The sequence below is a fragment of the Xenopus laevis genome, chromosome 1L, assembly GCF_017654675.1.
Source record: "Xenopus laevis strain J_2021 chromosome 1L, Xenopus_laevis_v10.1, whole genome shotgun sequence".
NCBI classification, from domain to species: Eukaryota; Metazoa; Chordata; class Amphibia; order Anura; family Pipidae; genus Xenopus; species Xenopus laevis.
The window spans coordinates 154,910,633-154,931,657 of NC_054371.1; the positions used below are offsets into that span (position 1 = coordinate 154,910,633).

The 21,025-nt window shown below is 40.4% G+C and overlaps 1 protein-coding gene across 1 annotated transcript; it reads left to right on the forward strand.

Moving 5' to 3' along the window:
• The first annotated feature begins 6,306 nt into the window (after positions 1–6,306).
• On the forward strand, positions 6,307–19,972 carry pip4p1.L (phosphatidylinositol-4,5-bisphosphate 4-phosphatase 1 L homeolog). The gene is given in 7 exon segments (NM_001094660.1): positions 6,307–6,513; positions 13,518–13,708; positions 13,799–13,905; positions 14,140–14,245; positions 16,084–16,136; positions 16,220–16,310; positions 17,393–19,972. Coding segments are annotated over 7 exon segments (846 nt in total). The 5' UTR covers positions 6,307–6,359; the 3' UTR covers positions 17,537–19,972.
• Positions 19,973–21,025: the final 1,053 nt, after the last annotated feature.

Genomic DNA, 21,025 nt, shown 5'->3' on the forward strand with positions numbered 1-21,025 from the left:
TGTATTTCTGCCACTCTTCTAGCTGATGTAATAGCCAGTAAAAAACACATTTTTAGGTTCAGAATTTTGACCGGGATTGTCTCAATTGGTTCAAAAGGATCACAGTTAAGTGCATCTAGGACAAGTTCTAAATCCCAGGGAGGTATTTGTGCTCTGTTGACCGGATTCATTTTCTTAAGTCCTAAGAAAAATATTTTAACCAAAGGTTTTTGAGCCCAGGTTACTTTAGAAAAATGGGATATTGCTGTGACATGACCTCTCAATGTAGAGATGCTCAGTTTTAGGTCTACTCCTTTTTGTAAAAATTCCACCACATTAACTTCTGTTATATTGATCAGGTTAAGATTATTTTCGTTGCACCATCCTGAGAACTTTTCACACACTACGAAGTATCTTTGTAATGTGCTTGGTTTCCTGGCTGCCATTAGTGTTTTGATTGAACCATCAGAAAGTCCTGATGACGCTAGGTTTAGCCTTTCAAGATCCAGGCCGTTAGAGTCCATTTTACTGGGTGAGGGTAGACCATGTCGCCCTGTGTCAAAAGATCTCTTCAATATGGGAGCCTGATCGGTTTGTCTTTGGAGAGTAATATGATTTTAGAAAACCATGATCTCCTTGGCCACTATGGAGATATCAATACCATTTCTGCATGGTCCTTCTATTTTCTTTATGATTCTTGGTATTAGAGGAATGAGAGGAAACACATATGCTCTCCGAAATTTCCATGGGAAAGAGAATGCATCCTTCTTCATGGCCTTCTGATCTTTCGTCCAAGAGACAAAAGTTGTCATTTTTGCATTCTTTCTTGATGCCATAAAGTCCATGCAAAATGACCCCCACTTGTTCTGAATCATATTGAATGCTGCCTGATGCTGGATGAGTTGTGGATCAGCTTGATCTGTCCGCTAACATGTTCAGGATTCCTGGTATATGCTCTGCTCTCAGATCTGCCAGATTATTTTCTGCCCATGAAATAGTTTAATAGATTTAAGAGATCTGGTTCCTCCTTGCTTGTTCAGATATCTTATCGCTGTGAAGTTGTCTGATTTGATCATGACTGGGCGCCGTGGCTAGACCGAATGGGAGAGTCCTCTACTGAAAGTGTTTGTTTAGGATTTTGAACCTGAAGAATTTTCTTTGGCATTTCTTGATAGGTATGTTTAGATAAGCATCTTTGATATCTAATTTTGCCATCCAGTCCCCTGGATCCAGAAGCTGCGCTATGGACAGCAGTGATTCTATTTTGAAGGTTGGAACCGTCCGCTGTTTGTTTAACTTTCTCAGATTGAGGATAACTCTGAACTGACCATTTGGCTTGTTTCTGAGGAAGAAATGGGAGTAACCAACTTTGTTTTTGTGTATTTTTGGTGTTATGGGACTCTTGATATTACTCTGTTCTGTAGAAGATCTTTGATGACTGATTTTAATATGGCCGTCTTTTTTGTGCTTCTTGATTTGTCTGAAGACACAAAATGGTTTAGAGTATTTGTTTGGAGAGCTAGCTTGTATTCATGGGAGATTACATCAAGTACCCATCGAGCCAGACATTCTCTGGACCACCCCGCACTGAAGCATGTCAATCTTACCCCTATGTGCGAAATGGCCCCCGCACCTTCATGCTTTGTTGTTTCCTGTTTTAAGATTGTTTCTCTTTGCAGGAAAGGACTGGTTCATGTTCTTCCACTGTCTGAAATATTGTTTTCCAGGTTTGTATTGTCGGACCTCTTTGAAAGAGTTTCTTTAAAATGTGGATGAATTTCTCCTATCCCTTCTATCCTGTGGTAGAAAGGAAGATTTTCCAGCTGAGGCTTTTGATATTATGTTATTTAGTTCTGATCCGAATAATAAGTTTCCCTTGAATGGTATGCCACAAAGATTGTTTTTTGACTGTGAGTCTGCGTTCCATTTTATAAGACACAGACCTCTTCTGGCAACGACTAACGACTCATTGAATTGGCTGCTAACTTTATAGATTCCATAGAAGCTTCTGCTATGAATTCATTCACTGCTTTAATGGCCTCTTCCAAGTCCGCTAACCAAATGTTATTGTTATTTAAAGCTGCACCTCTAGCTACATAAACTCTTTTGAGTGATCTTCTTTCCATTGTGTCTTTTACACTCTTTCATCCACAACGAATATTGTAAACTTTGAGGGGCAGGAGCGCTGCATTTAATTTTTATCAAGCATCCAGACTCATATATTGTATATTTTTATCTATTCTTATACACATGTATAGTATATTTTTTAATCTATGCTTATCCTCCAATGCATGCGGTAAACACACAAATTAAATACAGATTTAGAATTTTAATGAGAATGGTCTTTCCAGGACACCCACACAGTGAATCCCTGATGGCAGTCTTACAGAAGCAACAAGCTATAACAATATTGTGTTACCTTCATACATAATGGTAGGCTTTCTCATAGGCAATACTGTGAATCACTGGTAGTAAAACCCATGTGTCCCTTCAGTCTCCCAAAATCGCTTGAAGTTGCCTCAAGTTACCAAAAGCAAATCATATTATTGCCTATGGGAATGCTTTTACAGGAGATGATTATTGCAATTAGTCTTTATCATAGCAAATTGCAGTCATTGCAGGGGTTAATTTAATCATTTTTTTGTTATATAAATGCACCTTGCCCTCCTGCAGCACAGTGTGGAGTTATGAAATAGCAAGGACAACGCTTACTAGCTACAATTTCATTGTTCTTACTGTAGTTGGCTGTGTGGAGTGGCAAAGAGCATCCCTTCTCTAAACATTCCTAGGCAACAAGCGGCAGAGAGCACTGGCAGTCATGATTCAGACTTATGAGCATAGACATGAGTAGGGGAGGTAAAGAAGAGCAATAATAGGAAGCAGGCTTTGCATGTAAGAATAATCTGCTGGTTTAACAATATTCCTGTATATCAAGCAGCACTTTGAAGCATGGTGCATAAGGGTCCAAACTGGCATATATGGCAAAGCTCATCACTAATGGACCAGTTAGTTATGTCATATTATGGAAGCACAGCACAACTTTAGATAATTCAGGTTTGGTCACAGATACATGATAGATGTATCATGTATGATAGAGACAATAATATCCTGAGACAATATACAAATAATTTTATTTTGTTTTTTGAATTATTCAGCTTGTTATTAATCAGCTCTCCAGTTTGAAATTATTGCAGCTATCTGGTTGCTGGGATTCAGATTTATCTATCAGGCAGTGGTTTGAACAAGACACTGGAAAATGAATAGGAAAGGGTCTGAATAAAAAGAAGAATCATATAAACAAAATTGTAGCATCATGAGCAATATTTTTGGCCTCATAGGGGCAGTGACCCTGAACAACCAGATAGCATTTTAAATTGCAGTCTGGAAAGAGGCAAAAAAAGAAGGTAGATAGTTAAAGAATGTATGTATGTATATTTTTATTTGTATAGCACTCCTTGAGGGCAAAGCACTCTACAGAAAAACATTAAATTAGTAGTAACAAACAAGGGGCCACTGCAATAATGAAAAACAATTAGTGCATTATTAGAAATACAATTCACATAAATATAATTACAATACAGATTAAGTGCTCAGTGTCAAGAAGACAAAAAGATGGAGGACCCTACCCCATAGGGCTTTCAGTCTAAATGGGAGGGTAACTTACAGACACAATTTGGAGGGGTATTAAAGTGCTGTAAGTTACAGTGTGTTACATGGTCATATAAGTGCAAGTTTCCAGTTCTAGTGTTATCCAGGTGCTCCCAGAGGTAGTCATACCCCCATATGTAATTAGAGTTTAGTTCTAAAGACATTGAAGGATGATTCTCTTCGGAGAGATTCGGGAATGACATTCCAAGTATAAGGAATGGCAAGACAGAAGGGTTTGATGCGGGAAACAGCAGTAGTAGTGGGGGGTGCAACCAAGCCGTTGCTCTGAGAGAAGCAGAGGTTTTGGCCAGGTGCATATAGAGAGACGAGAGATGAGATGTTGTTAGGTGCAGAGGAATGAAGGGCGTTGAAGGTTATGAGGAGGAGTTTATATGTTATTCTTTGTTTTATTGGAAGTTATACGGACTTCAGGAGGGGAGGAGCATGTACCCTTTTGTATGAGAGGAGGATAATTCTGGCAGCAGTGTTTAATACAGACTGTAGTGGCCAGTTAGTAGGTTACAGTAATCTAGTTGGGATAGGATGAGAGCATACATCAGTATCTTGGCAGTAGCAGGTGAAAGAAAGGGATGGATTTTGGCAATATTCCGTAAGAAAAAGTGACAGGTTTAGAAAGTGGTGTTAATGTGAGCAGAGAAGGAGAGAGGAGTCAAAGATTACCCCTAGACAGCATTCTGAGTTGACAGAGTTAATGAGCATGCCATCAATAGAGGTAGTAAAAGGGGAGTAGGACCAGGCTTAGGTGGAAATATGATTAGTTCCGTTTTTGTTAGGTTGAGTTTGAGGTGGTGCTGGTTCATCCAGTTGGAGATTGCCAGGAGGCAGTTAGAAATTTGAGCCTCTGTTTCAGCTGTAAAGGAAGGGGTGGATAAATATACTTGGGTATTATCAGTATACAGATGAAAATTAAAGCCAAATGAATGGATGAGATCTCCCAAAGACAGAGCGTACATGGAGCACAACAATGGACCAAGTACAGAGCCATGCGGCACCCCTACATTAAGTGGAACTGGATATGAGGTTTTGTTAGCATAGGAGACAGTGAATGATCGGTTAGAGAGGTAAGAAGAAAGCCAAGATGCAGCCTGGTTACGGATGCCAAGCGAATAGAGAATCTGCATCAGGAGAGAGTGATCAACCGTATCAAATGCAGAGGATAGGTCAAGGAGGATAAGGATAGAGAAGTGACCTTTGACTTTGGCAACCTGAAAATCATTTGTAACTCTGCACAAAGCAGTCTCAGTAGAGTGACCAGGCTGGAAACCAGATTGCAGTGGGTCCAACAGATCATGGTTGTGTAGAAAGTTCATCATACGGGAGAATGTCCAACTGAAATATTGCTAAAAAAAAGGACATTCTATGACATACTAAAAGTCAATTCCAAGGTAAAGGTGTATTTGAATAATTTTTTTGAAGAGGAAGGATAATCATTTTACAAAGTTACTGCACAAAAATGAAGACCAATTCAAAGGTGACTAGGAATATTCTATAACATATTAAAAGTGAACATTATATTTTAGGGTGTTCAGGATGATTAAAGCAATGATTCTGCCTTTTCTTGGTGATGGTTTACATTCACTATAGATAACAGGGTTGGGGAGATCCAGGAAGTAAAGCTTATTAAGTTTTATAAGTGCCAGGATTCTTAGGACACGCTGATGTTCTCTCTTATTTTCTGTTTATAGTTCCTTCTTATTGTTTATAGTTCCTTCTTATGTGGAACAAATACAGGAAATGCTTTACCTACAAAGAATTGCTCTCTTTCCCCTACACATCACTTAGCTTCCAAAGAAACCCGAAAAACTCGCTGATCAGGGTTGCCAGGTCTAATTTTCAAAACCAGCCAAACTCAGCTACAAAACTAGCCAAGAGGCACTTCAAAAGTAGCACAATATGTGCAGTATATAAAAAAGTCTAAAAAAACAAATGAATATATGTGAAAATGTTTTTTTCAAATTTTCACTCTTTTGCCAATTTTTCCATGAAGACAGATTTGCCTGTCATCAGGGGTGTAACTATAGAGGGGAGCCCAGCAGGTATAGGGGCCCCATAAGGCCCTAATACATATACGGTACAATTTCAATAAATATTGGTAAAACAATTCAACCTCTAGACATTTTGGTGGCCAGCAGATTTTTGCCCCAAAATTAAGGAAAGTCAGCAGAAAATGTTAGAATGGGACAGGAGACTAGGGTACAAATCCCAAAATCTGGTAACGCCTGACTTCTACACAAGTCATTCCCATTGCATGCTGGGTATTGTAGTCTTAAATTAAGCTTGGCAAATTGTTAGACAAAAACTACCTTACCCAACATGCATTTGGGAGACAGGTTTGGCACATAAAAAGAAGAAAAAAATTTGTCAGGTTTCCCAAGTACAAACCAGCCAAAGGCCCAAAAAGTAGCCCAAATCCGTTCCTTAGTTAGTTTGTACTTTCAAGACCCGCCTGGGCTTTAAAGTAGAAGCACAATTTGGCTGATAACCCGCCAACCTGGCAACTCTGTTGCTGATTCACGTGAGGAGTGTTTGCAAGCATCGGGATCACATGACGCGTAAGCAATTCTGACTCATCGCGCATGCTCAGTAGGACCCTTATGGCTTGCTTGGATCCCGCGCATGCCTGTTGCGCAGCCGCACTGAGTGTTGCGTCAGCAGACAGGAGAAAGCAGCAGTAGAATCGTAGTCGCCGGTGCTAAGCGGGAGCGCTGGATATGGCGGATGGAGAGCGCTCCCCGCTTCTGTCGGACCTTGGTGATGGAGGAGGCATGGGAGCAGCGATGGGTCCTGGGGCCCCTTCCCCGGGGAGTGCGCTCCCCACTGCTCCGCCGTATGGTGGCCCTGGCCCCGCCTCTAATAAGCCGCAAGGTGGGTGCGCCGCCCACTGATAATTTATTCATGAGGCGGAGTGCTGTGTTTCACTAGGTTTCATTACATATTTAGTAGGAGAGTCAGCCTTATGGGGGCGGGGCTATGGTGTTCTGAGTGTGTTTTTAGGCCTGGGGGCGTGGTAAGAGGCTGTGGGGCGTGAATGTGGATTCTATAGGCGTCTGTTGTATTTGGATTAGACGGAATGATGTCTCAGCATTTTATCGGAAGCAGTGGGCTGTTGAGTTCTTTGCTGTGTGTGGGGCTACAGACATTGTTTGCCATGGTTTAGACCAGGAAATATAACTGCTGTGCATTTGCATTCCTGGGGCAGTTTCTTTTAGTAGGAAATTGTGTTTCTGTTATTCAGCCAGTGTCTGCTTTATTGGCATTTCCTTAAAGGCCATGCAAACCCTCTAATGAAAGAGAATGTCATTCAATTCAACTTTTCAATATACATTTATTACACATGTTCAATGGTGTGAATGCTATTTGTACATGTATCCTATTGACAGCAGGATCTAATTTATAGCACATGTGATGTATAACTTATACTTACTCATTATTCTGGAGCGTAGAAAGATGTGATGATATAAAATACATCAGTTTATACATGGTGTAGGTACAACGGGTTGTAAATTGCCTTACAAACTGCAGAACCAACCAAAGGTCAGTGTCCTCATTCTCCAGTGCCTGTGTGTATACAGCAGTGGTGTTTGTCCTGTGGGCCGACCTGAGCCCTTGCTGATGGGCCCAAGAGTGCAGTTATGGGGATCTTATCTTTGAGATTGTGGGGCAATGTCATGCGTCTTCTGTACAATTCCCCACTGCTTGTATGAAAGTGGACTAAAGGAGACCTATTGTGTTAAAAAGATAAAAAAAATGAATGTGCCATTGCATTACACTTCTACAGAGAAGGAATGTGCTTTATTGGGAATTTCCCCTCAATACCGTACAATTAACACCAATCTATTCCATTTCCTGCTGTCTGCTTTCTCAGGCTTTGCTCAGGAGCCCTTAAAGGAGAAGGAACGTAATATCTACATGTTAGGCACCCTCAAGTGATTGTATTTACTTAACTGACACTCCAGGCTGGTGCTCCTATCAGCAGAAAACTGCACCGGCCTGGGGTTATTCCAGTGCGCACCACAGAACGATCCTCTTCCGGCTTCTTCTTTCTTCTTGCGGCTGCGCAATTGTGTGAAAAGCCGAACTTTAACAAAGAAGTCGGCTATTTCGTTCTACTGCGCATGGGTCTGCCCCAGGAAATTTGAAGAGTGAAGAAGCAGGAAGTGGATCGCTGATAGAAGCACCGGCCTGGGGTGTCAAGTAAGTGAATACAATTGCATTTAGTAAATACAATTACCCCTAAGCACCCCGCAAGTGGCAAATACCTTTCCTTCTGCTTTATCTCTCAGCACTTTGGACTGTAGGATGCGCTGCCATTTAGCAGATACACGGACCTGACAGGGTACTGCAACCTATCTTTGCCTGCATGAATGCAGAGCTGTGATTTTGGCAAGGACTATTAGGACACCCACCCCTCATTTGAAACACAGGGGCCAAGAAGATCTATGGGGGGGGGCTGCAATAAAGGGATCCTTTTAAAATATTATAATTTTTACAGCAGCTAGAAACGACCACCATAGAGTATTTTTTTGCCTTTTGCCTTTTGAGTTATGCCATATGTCCCCTTGCAGATACCTTCTGATTTAGAGTTTGTCAGCTCCAGTCAGAGAAAACAGCAAAATGTGTAAAAGGGCCTTTATTGGAATCAATCTTAAAGTGAACGTAAAGCATTTTTTAAAATCATCCTCATTCTGTCGGCAATGATGAATAAATTTGGTGCCTTCTTATAAATTGGGCCAGAAGCACTGTAAATATTGAAAATGACACTTTTATTGGACCTAATCTTCCCTTACTTATCTGTTAAAAAATGTGTGGTGGGCATATCCTATTGATCCCACCCAAGAAGGACAGGAGACTGTGGGTAGGCAGTCATACAGGGAAATATTAATTGCAGTTCTCTGTCAGGTCTGACTTGCTGCTGATTGGCTAGCATCCTACAGTGCATATAGCTGAGAGTCTTGGGCTTTCCAGCACAGTCTGGGAATGCAGCCAGTAGGAAGTTACCAAAAGTACTTTGGTAGATGGCTTCAACCTTTAGCCTCAACCTTTAGCCAAATCATATGGCAATGGAAAGCCAGTCAGAGGCCACCTGTGTTTAAGAACTGTCATCACACAACTGGGCTTTTGAAAGATGGAATCTGTATGAACCCCTTCCCCCCCAAACAAAACATGTTCTTGTCAGGGATCTAACAGGGACACCATAATGCAACAAGATGCCATGTGAAAAGTTATTTATTTTGTTTGTAATGCACTTTTGCAAACAGAACTTTTACAGATTGCAATTTTGTTAGCAATTTTTCTTCTTTTCTCATCTTTCTGTCAGTGAGCTGCGTGAGGCTGCTTTGTCCCCACAATTCTGATTAGATAGGCTGTCTGCTTATTGAATATATCCTTGAATGCTCATCTTGCAATGAACTTTGACCATTGCTGTTGGAGAGGAACACCACACCATTCTGTATTAATTCATCTGACATTGGCTAAATTAGATAGGATCACACTAAAGAAGTCACAGTGGGACTTGCATTTTTACGAAGTGCTATCCTCATATCTACTAGGGAGCGTTATCTTGTGTCAGGGAGATGTTATTTTGTTACCTTTCCATTGTTCTGCTGAGGGGGAAAGGGAGGTGGGTGACATTAATCCAACTTGCAGTGCAGCAGTAAAGAGTGACTGAAATTTATCAGAGCTCAAGTCACATGTTTGAGTGCATCTGGGAAACTGACAACATGTCTAGCCCCATGTCAGATTTCAAAATTAAATATTAAAAAAATCTCCTAGTGTCCCTAGACTCCCGCAGTTACCCACCTAGCAATACTGGATACTGAACTGAAGTGTGGAGGGTATTTATTGCCCCATATGGGGGTCCATTTAGACCAGACAGGTTGTTTGCTTTGGGCAATTTTAAGCGCCACCTGAAAAGACTTCACTACTGTTCTAGTGGGTTATCAATCTGTTTTAGCACTGGGTCTCTCACTATCAGTGGTTTGTTGGCTGTATTTTTATCATAATTTGTGATTGTTTAAGGCTATTTGTATTAGTGATCCACCATATCCAGGATTCAGTTTGGGAATTGGCTGAATCCTAGCACTTTCTTTCTTTTTTCTTTCTTAACAAGATATTGATCGGGCCACATCGAAACCCTCAAATCCTGTGACTTTGGACAAATGAATCGTCAAACTTTTGTTCACACATGATGCCATTAAAGGACAAGGAAAGTCTAAAATAGAATAAGGCTATAGAAATGCTGTATTTTGTATACTAAATATAAACATGAACTTACTGCACCACAAGCCTAATCGAACAAATAATTTATGCTTTCAAAGTTGGCCACAGGGGGCTGTCATCTTGTAACTTTGTTAAACATCTTGGCTTGACCCTGACCCTGCACATGCTCAGTGTGGTCTGGGCTGCTTAGGGATAGTCATAAACAAAGCTGCTCGAATTCTGCATGGCTGGTAAGTAAGGCGAGGGCTCCCCCTGCTGTTCATAAGTATGATTGTTTCCCTGCTCAGCAGTTAGGGACCATCTGACAATTCCTATCCACAGCAGTAAATGAAGGGAGAATTTCACTGCATACAGTCAGGTTTCTTATAAAAACTGTACACATTTTTTAATTAAAGTATATTGGAGAAAGGTTTATTTTTCATTAAAGAATGTAAAAATTGGATTTTATTGTTTTGCCTTTCCTTGTCCTTTAAGGGTTCGGATTCAGTTTAATATTCAGCATTCTATATTTCACCTACAATTCTAATTTTGTTGCATGTCCTTGATTGTGTTTTGTGTTAACGTTTATCAGGATATGATAGTGTGCATTTGCTTGGATAAAGGTGGCTATTTTAAAAGATAATTTATGTTCTAAGCCCTTGTAGTGTGTGGGCAGACTATAGAGCATTTTTTGGTTCAGCAAGTACAATGGGGCCTGGATTATTTTAGGTTTAAAGATGATTTTGTTTTATATATTGGGGCACGTAATATTGTTGTACTGAGTCCCTCTGCTGTATTTGTTTTTGTACTAGTTTCCTAATGTCTTGTTTGTTTTGTAGAAATTTGCTTTTGTCATTTTACTTTTGCCATTGAATGTTATTACTATTATTAACATATATTTATATAGCGCCAACATATTTCGCAGCGCTGTAAAGTAAATGTGTTTATACAACTAAGTCACATGAATTACATACATAGAACATATGGAGTTACATACATCACAACCAATACGGTACAAAAGGTGAGGAAGTATTTATTAATTGAAGAGCACTAGGACACAGCCTAACGCGTTTCGTATCAACAGGATACTTAATCATCAGCCTATGATTAAGTATCCTGTTGATACGAAACACGTTAGGCTGTGTCCTAGTGCTCTTTAATAAATAAATACTTTTTTAATTGAAAAGTCCGCCTGGAAAATTTGTTCCTAGAAGTGCCTGCTCAATTTCTATACACGGTTATCCGCTCCCTCAGCTGAAGGTTCAGGGCAGCGCACCTGGTCCCTTAAAACTGGTGAGCTGCATCTACCCATCAGTGTTCATGATCCTAATTTACGATCAGAATACAGTGGGTAAGAGATGTAGTACTGTATGTGGTATTGCATTTGGTAGTTAAACAGAGTGAGGTAGGCTTCTTTAAATAAGTGCGTTTTAACAGATCAGAAGCAGAAAGTTTGGGAGAAAGTCGGACAGACTGTGGGAGAAAATTCCAGAGGAGGGGTGCAGCCGTTGCAAAGTTTTGAATGCGAGCATGTGAGGAGGTAATGAGAGAAGAGTTGAGGGGCAGATCAGTAGAAGAGCGTAGCAAGCGGAGTATATAGAGATGAGTTCAGAGATGTAGGGAGAGCCAGAGTTATGAAGTGTTTTGAATGTCAGGATCATTCATTTGAATTTCTCCATGTCTGCTTGGGGGACACAGGGACTGTGGGGTATAGCTGGTACATCTAGGAGGCAGGACACAACTAGGAAAAAACTGTCTCCTCCTCCACCGGCTATACCCCTAGTAGGCGGAGTTCCACTCAGTTTGAGTTGTGTCCTCAGGAGGATATTTTCTCTGTACACATTTTTTATTTTCCTTATTGTTCAGCTTGACTGACTTTGCCTGTGCCAAATGCCGCAAACTTTTGCCCTCAGCGCACAAAGACACATTATGCAATAAATGCAATAAATGTAAGCCTGCTGAAAGTGTTTCTGAACCCCCAGAACCTACCCTTCCCCAGGCAGACCTGACCACACAAGGGGAATCCTCTTCCCACACGAAAGGCAGTTCACCACCCAGGGGTCCTCCCTCTCCCCCAGAATGAAACTTGCTCAATTTTTGGACAAACTACTATCACGTCTCGATAATCCCAAGGGAAGGGCTTCAAAGCGCAGAGCCCCCTCCCCTTCTGATGAAGAGAATGACTCCCCATCAAGAATGTCTTCCATACATCATCTTACTCAGTGGACGACTGCGACCGTTCTGAGGGAGAGCTTTCTTCCATCTCAGACCAGGTTGAGGAAGAGTTCCCTAGACACTCTTCAGACTCAGTTGATTATCTCATTACTTCAGTCTTAGAGACTCTTCACCTTCAAGAACCGGAAGTCTCCAAGTCTCTTTTCAAATGTCACAGCAAAACTTCTCCAGTTTTCCCTTCCCACGCACAACTTGATCTCATCACTCAGGAGTGGGACAAGCCTGAGAGGCAGTTTCAAATCAGTGACTCTATCGTTTTTCCAATGAAATTATGGAGAAATGGTCCCTTCCACTCTCAGTGGATGCACCAGTGTCCCGTCTTTCCAAGAACACTGCTCTTCCAGTCCCAGACATGTTACGGTTTTGATTTTCTATATTAAAATTTTATGATAGAGGTTAATATATTCCTGTTGACTTTGTTACAAACTGAGTGGAACTCTGCCTACTGGGGGTATAGCCAGTGGAGGAGGAGACAGTTTTTTCCTAGTTGTGTCCTGCCTCCTAGATATACCAGCTATACCCTACTGTCCCTGTGTCCCCCAAGCGACTGAAGAGAAAGATATTTAACGGTGAGTACATAAATTTCATTTTTATTCCGAAGCCAGTGTAGGGATTGGCAGAGTGACATGGCAGAGGAGTAGTGGTTGCTGAGGTGTATTAGCCTCGCGGCAGTGTTCATTATGGACTGGAGAGGTGATAGTCTCTGGCGGGGAAGGTCAATTAAACGAGAGTTACAGTAGTCTAGACGTGATATGACGAGATAGTGAATAAGAATTTTGGCACCATCTTGGGTGGTAAATGATCGTATTTTGGATATGTTCCTTAGGTGGAAATGACATGATTTAATAAGTGACTTGATATAAGAATTGAAGGACAGGGCAGTATATAGGATAACCCCAAGGCACCGGGCCTGGGGAGATGGGGTGATAGTGGAAATGTTAGCTATGATAGATACTTCCAAGATGTTACTGGTTAGTTGGAGGAAAGAGAACCATTTCCGTTTTAATTTATCCAAGTAGAGATATCGGACAGGCAGGAGGAGACCCGAGTTAGGAGTTCTGGGTTGAGGAGAGAGAGATCTAAGTGTGATCAGCATAGAGGTGATAGTGGAAACCATGCGAGTTGATTAGTCTGCCAAGGGAGAATAATAGGGGGCCCAAGACAGAGCCTTGGGGAACCCCAACAGAAAGAGGTCGGGGAAAAGATGCTACTCCAGTGTAGGAGACACTGAAAGAACAATTAGTGAGGTAAGAAGAGAACCAGGACCGGCCCATGTCACAAAGGCCAAGGGAATGGAGGGGGAGAGGGTGATCTACAGTGTCAAATGCAGCTGAGAGATCAAGCTGTATTAGTAAATGAGAAATGATTGCTGGCTTTAGCTGTTAAAAGGTTGTTCGTTCTGTTCATTTTTTTCATCATTTGTTTCCCCAATGCAGGCTTCCCAGAGTTCCCAGCTGCTCATGGCTCCGTTATTACAGGAGAAGACCCTCCTCCATATTCCCCTTTGACAAGTCCAGAAAGTGGCTCTGCACCCATGATCACCTGCAGAGTCTGCCAGTCACTTATTAATGTGGAAGGAAAAATGCACCAACATGTGGTTAAGTGTGGTGTCTGCAATGAGGCTACGGTAAGGCAAACAAAGTGGACAATTAACCTTGTAAGGTAGACAAGGCAGGTAGACCGCAGAGGTTTGCTTAATTATTTTTGTCTTTTGCAGCCAATAAAAAATGCCCCTCAAGGGAAGAAATATGTTCGTTGTCCCTGCAACTGTCTTCTAATATGTAAAGTGACATCCCAGAGGATAGCTTGCCCCAGACCCTACTGGTAGGTACCAAGGATTATGGGAAGATATGGATATGCTTTGCTGAAAATCAAGGGACAGACAAATTTTGCTTACAATATCAAATTTCTTTACAACCATTGGGACCTTTTAATGAATGTATATTTGCAAAGTGTTGCAGAATTACATTTTCTTTCAATAGGCAAAACCTTATTGCAGGGGTTGAGTACAGAAATGCAAATTGATATGCGAAACTGAGTGTTATATTTTTTTTACAGTAAGAGAATTATAAACCTTGGCCCTGTACATGCTGGTCCCCTGAGTCCGGAACCACAGCCGGTTGGTGTGAGAGTCATTTGTGGACACTGCAAGAACAATTTTCTGGTACTGTGAATGGAAGATGTTTTTATTTTATTTTTTTTGCTTTTTCTGGGGGGAGATGCATTCGTCTGAGGTATTAGGTCAGCTTATTCTTTCTGAGTTTATTGATAATGTTAATAATAATACTCGGTATATTTTAAGACTGAACACACAGGACCTTTTATTCCACCGTGCATTGATGTTGAAGCCTGCACACAGTCTGGTATTCTAGATGTTCTATCAGTAGCAGAAGTGGGTGACTGATCCCCTGGCTTCTATTATTGGTTGATCCTGCTGAAATGCTGCTTGGGTTTTCAGAAGTATCATAAAAGGTATTGGAAATCCATTCTTTAGGCTTTACTGCAGCGAGCAGGTTTAGCCACATTAAACAGGTTTACACAGAACTGTTGGCATAGCAGTAAAGCTTTTGTTTATGTCACTAAATACCATGTAAATAATAATAATCCTATATCCTCTGTATGCTCCAAATACATTCTCATAGCTGCCCAAACCCCTCTTGCTAATATAAAACAAGTTATAAATGCAAAAAAATTCCCAATAGGCATACGAAACCCAATACTTCTCCAATGGCACAGCAACGGACTGCATAACTTTAAAGACTTATTAGATGATAATTATTCAATATTCACCCAAACAAAACTCATGGAATAATACCCATTTACAACACCACATATATTACTGAGACTAAAACTTATCCATTTTGCAAATCATACAACTACTCAGTTATCAGATAGAGAAAAAGATCACCCATTTAATAAAATATGGAAAAACACTGAAACTAACAAACAACATCACAATTATATCAGACGATACAAACATAAATTAGAAGATGAAGGAAATTCTGCCTTTAAATGGGTGACATACATACCTGACACAACAAAATCAGATATTTTAAAACAACACATGAAAATAATGAAATTACTCCCAGCAAGCAGATATCAAGAGATGGCTCTCCAAACACTTCATAATTCAAATCTAACTCCAACCAGAAGATATAAAATGGGAAATCTCTCCTCCGATAACTGTCTAAGATGCTGCTCCCCAGGAGCCGACTTAATACACAACCTTTGGTCATGTTCAAAATTACAAACTTTTTGGCAAGAGGTAGCCACATATGGTGGACAGATGGCTGGGAAACCTATCCAAATACAAATTGAATGGGCAATATTTAGTAACACCACAAATTATACCCAACTATCAAAACCAGAGAAAAATATGATTGGGACTAGCGGCAGCAGCTCGGAAACGATATTACAACATTGGTTAACCCCTGACTCTCCACCTATTTTAATAGTCAAACAAAAATTACCTTCCATATTTCATATGGATTGGTTGGAAGCAATAATCAGAAAAGAACAAAACACAACGAAATTCTTTAACACCCGGATAACATATATAACATCACTTCCACAACATATTAGACACCTCACAGTTTACACCTTTAGACAAACAACATGGTACGACAAAGAAACCCTTAGAGAACACCCACTTGTAATGGAGTCATCCCAATACCTCGACACATTGCAACACAAACGAGAAAGGCTGGATTTCACACCACCCAGGAGTCATCAAATAAATAGAATATTAGCTACATATCCACTAAATCCTACGTAGGGTCATATACTAAATTTTGAGCTGTAAATTTCATAATGTTACTATATATTGTTGAAAAACTGTTGAAAAATCTGTATTTATTATTTTTATTATGTATGAAACTACATACTGAAAACAAGCTTTATTATGTGATAAATAAATAAAAACATGTTTTTTTTAAAAAAAAAGTTATAAATGAATAAAATATTCTGTTAAAAGTATCTTTTTTTTTTTCCCCCCCCCCCTAGTGGACAGAATTTTCAGATCGGACCTTAGCTCGCTGCCCACACTGCCGTAAGGTGTAAGTATCTGATAGGATGTTGATGGTCTGGAGCCATACTGGTTTGGACCAAAGGAATTTCACCTTATTTGTTTCTCTTTCAGTTCTTCAATTGGCATGCGGTATCCGCGAAAGAGATGTTTCTGTTGTTTCTTGTTGGGAGTTTTGCTGGCTCTGGCTGCTGCAGGACTTGTTGTGAGTTCTTCCATTTAATTCTTTGTATAGGAAAAGCAGTGGGTGTTCAGCTAAAGCCAAACTGTTCATATTGTGACCATTAAACGTACTTATCCATGATTTATATAGTACTGACATATGCCACCGTGCTTTACATAGGTTATACATCATTTACCTCACTAGAATATGCTTAACAGGGCCCTTAATAGCAGTCGCAATGTGGTTGAGACATCCACACCCTGCCAAAACTCTGTGATGACCATACCCCAAGTGACATTCTTTTATTGCTGGGTGAACCCTAAGCTTCCAGTATTGACAGTCGGAATGCTTATTGTTATGGCCTTCACGTATGACATCACAAGGAATTGGGACATACTCAAGGCTTGCTCAAGCCACAAGCTCTATGAAGGAAGTGAAGCTTTTTCCTTGACATAACAAGCTACATGAGATGTAGCTTGTTCCCCTGTTTGGCCTTAGACTGTGAATACATGGACTGAAGGGCTCCACTGCTCTTAGCCTGAAGCGGATCTGCTCCGTGTCCCTGCTCAATTGATTTGAATCTGATCCACCTACACGCGCACACACATGCAACGGAGGTCAGCCTGGTGATGCCTCCTTTCCCATATTTGGGCTGACCTCCGCTGCGTGTGCTCACGTAGGTGGATCAGATTCAAATCACTTAAATAGGGACACGGAGCACATCCGCTTCAGGCTGAGAGCAGTGGAGGTCAGCCCAAATATGGGAATGGAGGTATCGACCTCCGCTACATGTGTGCGCACTTAGGTGGATCATATTCAGATCAATTGAGTGGGTACACGGAGCACATTTTTTTATATAGTTTGTGTCAGATGGGTAGTGATGTTATCCCATCAAATTCTTATTTGGTATATCAAATTCTTATTTGGTATGCCAAATTCTTATCTTTCCCCCCATTCCTTCACCTCAAATAAAGCTTAATTTGCATGTGGCTGCAGAGGGGAAGGCAGCTTCTGTGGTTCTAAGTGTTATTGTCCTAAATGTGGATTCTTATGTATTGAATTAGAATCTGTAGTGTCATTGTGTATGCTCATAAATCTAATAATTCATTCTATTTTTCATACAGGGAGGAACTTGGACTTTGGCATACAAATATGGTGGGATCTATGCCTCTTGGGCAATTCTGCTGCTCCTAGCACTGGCATGTATTGGCCGTGGTATCTACTGGGCTTGTATGCGTGTCAGTCACCCTGTCCAGAGCTTCTCATGAGCACAGGACCTTCCTCATTCAGCTTCCCCAAAATGGCCAAGATGACAAGTAATCGCTGGAAGGCACAGGATGGCGAGAGAGCAGTGGCTCACAACTAATTGGGGGGGAATACCTGCTGCATTATAATGCAGTTATGATTATGGTTCCGCAGTCCTAAATCACCTGCCTCTCTATTCTGACAATACAGGGCTAAAAATACTTTTCCTTGTATACACTACTGAAATCATGCAGGTTGTAGAAACACTACACGATTTGCTTTATATAGCAAATCCAGGACAATGTTTACTTTGAGGAACCGCATATTGGGGAGTGCTCAATGTGTCACTAAATTTGGTGAATTTATTTAAATTCAGAGCAGGACACCTACCTGTAAGGCTGGCTTGCAGGCAGGTTGGCATGTTGAAAGTAAGGCAATGTATAGGCTTGTTTTGTGTTTTTACCTTTTTACGGTTTGTTGAGATAAAGGCTTTTGCTGTAGTCCCTGAGAAATTCGAGGAAAGCCTTTCTTCTGCAGCCTGACTAAAGCTGGCCATAGACGCAAAGATCCCATCATACTAATCCTCAATTCGTACAATTTTCGGACCGCTTGTAGAGAGTCCCGACATTTTTCGCCCCATGTCGATCGGTCGTTTGGTCGATCGGACAGGTTAAAAGATTTCTGTCGGCTGCTGATAATATCTCTGCGTGTATTGCCCAATTGTACGATTTTCAGAGGGAGACTGTCACTAGCTTTGTCGGACATAAAGTCTCGTACGATTGCTGTTAGGGGCGGATCTGTTCTTGATCTGTTCTTTTACTACTTTATTTAAACTGAAGTTTAGCGACAGGTCGGGAGATTGGGAAGTCTGGTCGTTCGAGGATTCGAACAAACGGATCTTTGCATCTATGGCCAGCTTTAGGGGAAGCAGCACTCAAAACCCTGCTCACATAAAAGAGACCTGTTTCTTATCCCTTTAGGAAGAAAATTACCTCATCCCCTTAAAATGTATGGTAATGTGCTGGAAAAGTGGTATGACAGTGTCTCTTACAACCAACCCCAAACTCAAATTCCTGTTGCATTTTCATTTGAGTATAATGTTAATAACCCTAAATGTACATTCCTTCCTGCTCATCCTTTAATCATATTAATGAATGGCTACATATGCCCATGATATTTTTCCCCTTATGTTTGCTGCATCTAGGACAATATAAAGAAATGGCAATTCCAATCATGAACAGCGCCACAATATTAATAAGTAAGCACCCTGAATTCTCCTCAGTTCTAGGACCTGATGCTTTATTGCACAGCTCTATTCAACCAGTAGCGACTAACAGTGTTTTGCAGACAAAAAATTCAGATGAACCATTTGGAATGAAAGGGCATGGTATACAATAAAAACCGATCTACATATCTATTAAAAGGGAACAGTCACAGAAAAAATAATCCTATCACCTGTCTGTTGGTAGATGTAAGAGTATATTAGAGAAGTTAGCAGAGAAAGTCCTTGCTTTGCAAAACTTGTACGTGGAAATGCAGCTATGAATTAAGAGGCGAATGTTGCTTTTGCTCACATTGTGGGCGATATCCATATTTCAACTTAGAGGGGAACTATCACAAAAATAAATTTAATATAAGTTTCAGTTTACTGAAATACGAAGGTTTCTGAATGTAATCAATTAAAAATTCTGTACCATTTCTTTCATAGTTCATCTTCACTATCCCTCTCTCAGCATCTGTTTCTCTTCATTCTCTCTTCATGCAGCAGTTGGGTGTCAGATATTCATTTACAGTTAGATCCAATATATCTTATAGGGGGATCCTTATGCCTAGAATTTGTATTAGAGCTCACTATTAAATCACCTGAAATCCTGTCTCTCTACATGCAGGATTTGTGCAAAAGGCAGTTATTTTGTTAGATTTTGTTTGTACTGGAATCAGTTATTTGAGTGAGCTCTAATTCATCTGCTAGGAAAGGAAGCCCCCCTATAAGATATATTGGATCGAACTGCTGATGCCCAACTGCTGCAAGACAGGGACAGTGAATATTAACTTGATTATTTCAGAAACGATGCAGAATATTGAATTGATCGTATTTAGAAAGTTTCTTATTTCAGTATGATGAAGCTTATATTACATTTTCACAATAGTTCCCCTTTAAAATCCACCCAAATTAGCACGAACGAGGCACAAATACGGTTCAGCTGAGCCTTAAGTGGTACTTTGGGTTTTATTGTCATTAAGTAGAAAAGCTGCAAAAGTAACATTTCAAGATTTGCACTATCCTCGCTTTGTCAGACATGAGTTACAGAATATTCTTCTGTCCAGTAAATCTTACATAATAATGGGGTGAATGCCTTCTTAAGATATTTTAGCAGATTGGTGTTTTCTACACGTTGAGCTGGACTGGGGTTTATCATGAGTCCCCCTAGTTTTGTGTATGTAAAAAAAAAAAAAAAGTGTTGAGCTGTAGATTTGTAGAGGATGTTTACTTCCCATAATCTGGCCACCTTCCTTTTCTCATTTTGTTTTTGTGTGAGTAAAACAGCTTGCGTGTGTTCTACCATGGCTTTTGGGATTTACATGTCATCAGCAGCTGTAGAGGTACATAAAAGCTTGTTTATTTATGGTCAGCTAAATATAGGCCAGAGACATCTCCAAGGAAAACAGCTGATCTCTTTCCATTGTCAGCAAAGGGAAGTGCTCCGTGGTTCATAGGAGCAGCCATTGCTTGAAAATGCACAAGTCATTTTGTGTTTCATTACAGCGAGCCATAAACTTCCCATTAGCAATAATGCCAGTAGGACGTTTGCTTACTACAGAAATTATATCTGTCCTTCATATCATATAATACAAAGTCTGACTTTTGCTAAAGAGAGATTTTCTTCCAGATAGTGAAAGAATTTAAATGTATATGGAGAATTTTAAGTGTACTGGTTGCTCCCTAGGATGAGTTCATGTCAATACTATTATTTAACTGCAGGAAGCAGACTGGGTCCAACCTGTTTTTATGTGTATGCAGCTGTACAGAATTGCATTAGTTGTATATAATTGTTAATTCATTTTTTTCCTGCTGGTGTGCCTCTTGCAAATTGTACTTTGGTTGCAGTGGATTATAAACTTTTTAAACATTTTCTTGCCTTCAGCTTTCTTCCAGAATATTGGCAAAACATTGTTCCGAAAACACCTTGTGGGCAAATATATATATATATATATATATATATATATCTCTGTACGCACATAACGCAGACCCATGCACCCGTTACAGATTCCATAATGATCCTCATGAAGCCGCTTAGAACAAATGTAATGTTTTGTGTTTACTTTGTTCTCCAGGGAATCTAACATAAAGAGGTAAAATAACACTGAAAATAACTGTGGTTAAAGTTAACATCTTGCTTTCATAATGAATATAATCCAAATGTACATTAGATTCAAAGTCATCACCTTCTCTGCCATATTTATTTCTCTGTATAAAACCCAGCAGGGTCACTGGCCCTAAATCCTGCTGT